This window comes from Alosa pseudoharengus, unplaced genomic scaffold, assembly GCF_046254945.1.
Source record: "Alosa pseudoharengus isolate Yale_2024_CS ecotype anadromous, Long Island Sound unplaced genomic scaffold, YU_APseudo_1.1 YU_APseudo_1.1_scf_23, whole genome shotgun sequence".
Classification (NCBI taxonomy): domain Eukaryota; kingdom Metazoa; phylum Chordata; class Actinopteri; order Clupeiformes; family Clupeidae; genus Alosa; species Alosa pseudoharengus.
Window position 1 is genome coordinate 12,319,469 of NW_027468685.1, and position 7,500 is coordinate 12,326,968.

The following is a 7,500-nucleotide window of genomic DNA, read 5'->3' on the forward strand; positions in this document are numbered from 1 at the left end:
AGGCGCTCTTGGCTCTTCCCCTCCCATCTTTTTACGCTAAACTCCCACTTTCCCCTGTATCCTCCCATGATTGCATATGCATGACATGACAAACGCAATCTGCCACTTTCAGCACCCGTGACAGGCAGTTTGTGCTTTTACATCATTGCGGCCTGTTTGTACATACCTTGCAATGATTTTTACACGCACATTTCGAAACAAATACGCCTGAAGTGGGCGCAAAAGCGTTAGTACATCTGGCCCTCAGTGTCCGTATCGGTGTTCAGCCTGTCTCTCTCTCTCAGTGTCCGTATCTGTTCAGCCTGTCTCTCTCTCTCAGTGTCTGTATCTGTTCAGTCTGTCTCTCTCTCAGTGTCTGTATCTGTTCAGTCTGTCTCTCTCTCAGTGTCTGTATCTGTTCAGCCTGTCTCTCTCTCAGTGCCCATATCTGTGTTCAGCCTGTCTCTCTCTCTCTTAGTGTCCGTATCTGTTCAGCCTGTCTCTCTCTCTCAGTGTCTGTATCTGTTCAGTCTGTCTCTCTCTCAGTGTCTGTATCTGTTCAGTCTGTCTCTCTCTCAGTGTCTGTATCTGTTTCAGTCTGTCTCTCTCTCAGTGTCTGTATCTGTTCAGCCTGTCTCTCTCTCAGTGTCTGTATCTGTTCCTCCTGTCTCAGTGTTCTTCCTCTCCACTGTCTCTCCTTCTCATCTGGTTTTCATACTTCGCCTCTGAATCGCAGACAACTCATGTTCCACATTGTTGTCATGGGAACAGAAAAAAGTGTGTGAGTGTGTGAGTGACAAGAAGAGGCTTTTATTAGAGTGCATGAAAATGCAATCTACTGTTATCCGATTTCTTCTTACAGTTTTGCTCAGTCGCTTTGGTGCTTTTCTCACATCACTATTAACATTTGCACAGCAGTTAGTGCATTTCTCAAAACAATTAGTGCAAACTGCAAAACCTAGTGGATGACCTGCAAAAGCACGTCACTTGCTCAAAATGGATAGTCCATTCCTCAAAAGCAGGTATTCATGTCAATGAAACTATCAGTGTCATCAAAATGAGAAGTCTTGACACCATCGTTTATGAACAAGATAGTCAAATGGCTTTGTCATGTTTTCATTATGACAGTTCTCTCAGTGTTTTCCAATGCAAAAAAAAGGGCAGAACTCGGTGACACTACCTGAACATGCTCAAGACAGCACTATAGAGTACTTGTACAGCCATTTGAAAACTACGGTAGTTACACATTGCTGTAGTTAGGGGAGTAAGTGAGTACAAGACACTCAATACGTACATTTTTACTGTATGCTCTTTGCAATTCTACAGCATTGTGACAGAATTTGATAACTAGTTCACCAATTTTGTATGTAATGACTCAAGCAATGAAATGAAGACTATTAGTTTTATTGGGAACGACTATTCAGTATCCATAAGTATAGTTAATTTTGACTGACATGACATAAGCAAATGATAATGTTAAAAAACAGCAGAGAATTGTATGAAAGCAACTGATACATGTCCAAAAGCATTTGCAATTTGTTCAGAGGAAGGAAAAATTGCTACTATGATGTGCACAAATGACTAAATGTTGTGGAGGTTGAACTAATAGTTATGAGAATTTTCATTCTGATCTGAAAAAAGCACCAAAGCGACTGAGAAAAACTGTATTATTATTCTTCTTCTAACGCTTTTTCTGCGTTTAATGCGGCTTCAACCGTTTAATGTAGAAACTTCATTCAAACTGTGTTACGTAGGTCTTACTTAGGACAGGTGTGGAATGTATTTTTCATATTTGTAACTTTTATACTTTTTGAACTATTAATTAAAAACTATTAAAATTTTCCCCATAGACTTAACACTGGCGATTATGGCATCACAATAGGGCTCTTAGAATCCTATACCAAGTGTTCCGGCCAGAGCCATATGGTTCCGGCCACCTCCAGCAACTGTCTGTCTCAGGCTTTAAGCATACAATCTGGCTCTCTTAAGACTACAGATCCTGTTCAACTGTTTCCTCTGCCCACAACTGTTTCAAAATAAAAGTCTCCACTACAATAATTTCCTATTAAATAATTTAACCATTTAAACTATCCAACTATTTAACTGTTCAACTATTCCAACTGTCAGTTATCATCAACTATGCCTCTAGCCTACTATATTAAACCACCACCTACCTAGCAACCAATTTAGCAACCATTGAAATTAAGCATCTATGTCAGTTTCCATAGCAACCAAGATGATTATACTAGCAAACCACTGTAGTAACTCCTTTATTTCTGATAGTAGCCACCATGGACACCCTAGCAACAACCTAGCAACGACTTCAAGTACCCTAGCAACAGCCTAGCAACCACATTCCATTAAAACCTAGCAACCAACATCATTAATCTAGCAACCAGCATAGCAACCACCATAACTACTCTAGCAACAGTCAGTTGTCATCAACTTTGACTCCCGTCAACTGTTTCCTCTGCCCAAAGCTGTTTCAAAATAAAAGTCCTCACTACAATAATTCCCTATGAAATATTTGAACCATTTAAACTATCCAACTATTTAACTGTTCAGCCAATCCAACTGTCATCATCAGCTATGACTCCCGCCAATTGTGTCCTCTGCCCACAACTGTTTGGCAGCCTGGGCTTTTCAGTCAACTAGTGTGATCAACTCCCAATCTACATTCAACTTTTAAACTGTCAACTTTTAAACTATCAACTTTTATTAAGCTGTGCAACCACCATGTCTGTCCTAGCGTCATTTTCATGCACTTGTAATTCCCTGGAATTACATTCTCTAGTTGTGACTGCAACTGCAATCGTTTCGCTGTGCACTGATTAGTCTCAGACATGGTGATGCTTTTTAGAGATGAGTTTGTGTGAAGAGATTGTCTACAGTGTGAATGTGTGTGTGTGTTTGTGTAGAGTAGTGTGTGTGTTTGTGTGTGTGTGTGTGTGTGTGTGTGTGTGTGTGTGTGTGTGTGTGTGTGTGTGTGTGTGTGTGTGTGTGTGTGTGTGTGTGTGTGTGTGTGTGTTTATGTGTTTATGTCTGGGCTCAGGAGGTATGTGTTTTATGTCTGTACTAAGGGATCTGCTGATGAGATTGCTCACCTTTCTGACCAGTTGACTTACCTAAGTGTCTCTGTGTGTGTGTGTGTGTGTGTGTGTGTGTATGTCTGTGTGTGTGTGTGTGTGTGTGAACACTTGCATTTTTAGTCAACATATCTGTCCTCTGAGCACGGTCTGGTATTTGCATTGTGATGTTGGTCTCTTTCCTCTGTTTTCTCTGTCTCTCACCTCTCCCTCTCCTCCCTCCTTTACTCTCATTCATCCCTCTATCCATCTCCATCTATATAACTGTACCCCCTTTTCACTCATCTCTTCTCTTTATTGCCCTTTATCTCTCTCTCTCTCTCTCTCTCTCTGTCTTTCCTCTCTTTCTCTCTCCTCTCTGAACAGGAGGAAGTTATAAGAAGATTGGATATTATGATATGACCAAAGGCAATCTCTCCTGGTATGGAAATGACAAGTGGATCGGTGAGTCCCATGCGTATCTCTCTCTCTCTCTCTTTTAATATTCTCTCTCTCCTCACTTTCCTCCACCCTCTTTCGCTCCCTGTCCTCTATCTGTCCTTTCCCTTCACTTTCTACTTTCATTGTGCCAACCACAAAAGAAATATTTGCAACAAGTGCCTATCAATTTCTCTGTCACTCTGCTTTACTTGTTATGGTGAACGCTGCAAGCTCATCATAAAATCACGTTATTGCCTCTATTACTGAAGTGTCACAGCTTAATTCCACGCATAAATTGAGCAGGGTTCAGTAATAAAATATGGCTTATATAACATGAGTGATGGATTCATTTCATTTTTATAATTAAATCTGATGGGACCCGTTCAAAATCATCTGCACGGCGACAGCATGGAGGAGATGCCCCTTGACAGCAGAGACAAACAGAGTCAGATTCAGAATGCTTCCAACACAGACACACACACACACACACACACACACACACACACACACCTTGGCAAGCCTTGCAGTGTGACCTTGACTCTGAGGGAAATGAATGAACCAATCAGCAATGGGCGACAATGCGCGCACGGCCGTGATTCCAAATTGTTTGTGTCAGTCATCCCACCCTGGCGAAACGGAGGAGACAGTGTGTGTGTGTGTGTGTGTGTGTGTGTGTGTGTGTGTGTGTGTGTGAGTCTGTGTGTGTGTGTGTGTGTGTGTGTGTGTGTGTGTGTGTGTGTGTGTGTATCTGTGTGTGGGTGTGTGTGTCTGTGCGACTATGTGTGTGTGTGTGTGTGTGTGTGTGTCTGTGTGTGTATGTGTGTGTGTGTGTGTATCTGTGTGTGGGTGTGTGTGTCTGTGCGACTATGTGTGTGTGTGTGTGTGTGTCTGTGGGACTATGTGTGTGTGTGTGTGTGCAGGCATGCGTGTTTGTGTGTGTTAGAGGCCAGCGCCTTGTGCTCATTATAAGTCTGTTTCTAATGCATTACTGATTCCCCAGATGTTTGGCTGCCTTTGGCTTCTAAATGAGCTGATTAGTGCCTTTAAAGCCCCTCTCCAGCGCCATCTCTATGGCAACCACACCGAGCTGTCATCGCACAGTGGCCTAATGAAGAGATTGGTGTGAGCTCAGCCCTCACAGGCAGGACATTTGTCTTGGCTACTGATTGGTCCAGAGGTGTGTGGTGGCAGCAGATCGGTGAGTAGATGGTGCGTGCAGGTTGTTGACCGGTGTCCTGAAGACATGTGCTGGTGTTCGATTGGAAGTAATGGCTGATTGGTAATTGGTGTGTGGGCCAATTGCTTGTTTAGAGTATGTGTCTGTAGTTTGCTGGTTTGCGAAGTGTGCTGTTCTTGGTCTGGACCTCTGAGCTGATTGGCTGTAGGTCACACAAAGGTCGATGCTCCTCTTGTGTGACGTCTTCACTCGTTTCTTGGGGTCATTTCCATGACGACTTTAGTAAGCCTTAGAACTATCTGCCTGTCTGAATAGTGGTATGTAAGTGTGTGTGTGTGTGTGTTTTGTGTGTGTGTCTGTATGTGCGTGCGTGCATGCGTGCATGCATGTGTGTGTGTGAGGGAGAGAGGGTTGTCTCTGTGTGTATGCGTTTCTCTATTACTGTCCAAAGACTGTCTGTGTGTGTGTGAGTGTGTGTGTGTGTGAGTGTGTGAGTGTGTGTGTGTGTTTGTGTCTGTGTCTGTGTCTGTGTGTGGTTGTGAGTGTGTGTGTGTGTGTGTGTGTGTGTGTGTGTGTGTGTGTGTGTGTGTGTGTGTGTGTGTGTGTGTGTGTGTGTGTGTCTGTGTGTGGTTGTGAGTGTGTGTGTGTGTGTGTGTGTGTGTGTGTGTGTGCGTGTGTGTGTCTGTGTGTGGTTGTGAGTGTGTGTGTGTGTGTGTGTGTGTGTGTGTGTGTGTGTGTGTGTGCTTGCGTGTGTGTATGTACTGGTGTACTGTAGCTGCATCAGTGTTCCAGGCACGTGTCAAGGTCAGTAGCTCCGCCCTTCTCCTCTGAGACATAAGCAGCAGATGACCCACTCTGATACTGAACCGCGTCTGTGTGTGTGTGTGTGTGTGTGTGTGTGTGTGTGTGTATGTCTGTCTTTCTGTCTGTGTGTCTGTCTGTCTGTCTGTCTGTGTGCTTGCATGTGTGTGCATGTGTGTGTGCGTGTGTGTGTGTGTGTGTGTGAGAGAGAGAGAGAGAGAGAGAGGAGTGTGTGTGTGTGTGGGGGGGGGCATAAAGTATGTTTCTGTGCATAATCTTAAATGTGTATATTAAGGCTTTGCAAAATCAACATCACAATCAATTATCAGTCCAAACAGGACTGTTGTTGTTGCAGGAATGAGCAGTTGAAGTGTAAACACCACCTCATGACAGGGTGAAATGACAAGGCTGTTTGCTGCCGCGTGACTTCTCCGTGCCTAGTCAAGTTTAAAGGAACAATACAGTAGATGCCATAGGAGGATTTGTGCGGGAGGTTATTTGTCAGAAGTACAAAATGTATCCTAGTGCTACTGGAGGATTCCTCCTACAAGCCATTCTGTTCTCATATACTAGATAGATAGATAGATAGATAGATTTGGGGCAGCCGTGGCCTACTGGTTAGCACTTCAGACCTTTAACCGGAGGGTTGCCGGTGATCAGCCAGTGTGTAAAAATGACCATCCGCTATTTATGGTGAGCATATAAATACTTTATTGGCCTTTTGGGACGACCTGTTAAGATCACACAGGTGTTAAAGGAATAATACGTAAGGGATAATGGACGACACGGTGGTCTGTTCACAGAAGTTAATGCATGGTCGAGGTTGTAAAACGGCCCCGACGCGAAGCGGAGGGCCGTTTAAACCTCGTAAGTGCATTAATTTCTGTGAACAGACCACCGTGGAGTCCATTATCCCGCTTATTCCACTGTTGCCTCTTGCGTTGTGTTCATTTCCTGTTACAATTTAAACGTTTTAATCGCTAAAACTGTCTTGTTTGTAGAACTAATTTCTTCCGACACATATCAACTAATTTCTCAACTTGCAGGACAAACTGCCGTTACTAGTTCTAAATGGATGGTTGCTACGGCCAAAGGCCAGTCGTTAGTTCTATCTCTCCCGTTGTCAAGCAGGCGTATCCCAAGATTCTGATGAACTTTAGCTTTGAAACATCGCTATTTTACTTAGCCTGCTGTCATCCATCTAGCTAAAAGCCATCTCTGTCATATGCTACACTGTTGCCATGTTCTGAACGTCTGCATTCTCGCATTTTACAGCTCAGATGCAACGTGACAGTTCATTTAAACTTCACAACGAGTTCGGCAAATTAATATACAAGTGTGATACGGCCAACAAAATGGATCTACTTCATAGGTGTGCAAATAACATACGGTTAATGGTCGTTCTAAATTACGTAGGACAATGGGAAATTCAACCAAGCAGTGGAATAAATAACATTAATGCCCCTCTGGTGTTGTTTATAAGCTGGTATGGAGTAGTTGATGAGCACTTAAAGGGTGTTTATGGAGCATGTAGTAGGCCTACATGGTTGGTATGAGTTTACGCATCAAGTATCATGTAGATGCAGCGTTTCCCATACATTGACTTATTTGTGGCGGCCCACCACAATATCAACATTGACCACCACACAATGATTTTCCAGGTTGTACTAAATTGTGCTTAAATCTGGTTAGCATCATAACCACGCTGCACTAATTTGTTAAAAACTGTTGCATTCAAGTTAATTCTGCAAACCTACCACCACAAATATAATTTAATTCTGTGGGAAACACTGAAATGTTCAGGATGTGCTTAAATACCTTATAGGTGTTAAGGTAACATGGAGAAATACCCTGCCGGGCTTTTGGGAGTGAATATTAATATTGTTGGTGTTTAGGGAGTGAATATAAATAGTCTGTCCTTGAAGGCAAGAGTGATTTTGCTCCAGATCAGCTGCCACGGGTACTTCCACTCTTCTAGCAACAGATCCAGTATGTCCCTCCCATCTCTCTGCCTCTTCATGAATCCCCTCATTCTTC

At 43.2% G+C, this 7,500-nt stretch overlaps 1 protein-coding gene across 2 annotated transcripts in view; it reads left to right on the forward strand.

Annotated features, from left to right (window-relative positions):
- Window positions 1-7,500, forward strand: part of gabbr1b (gamma-aminobutyric acid (GABA) B receptor, 1b) — a 93,911-nt gene that overhangs the window by 72,774 nt on the left and 13,637 nt on the right. For both annotated transcript variants that reach the window (XM_076301539.1, XM_076301542.1), the window contains one exon: window positions 3,432-3,509. In XM_076301539.1, the coding sequence (XP_076157654.1) occupies window positions 3,432-3,509 (78 nt within the window). The remainder of the gene's footprint in view (window positions 1-3,431; window positions 3,510-7,500) is intronic.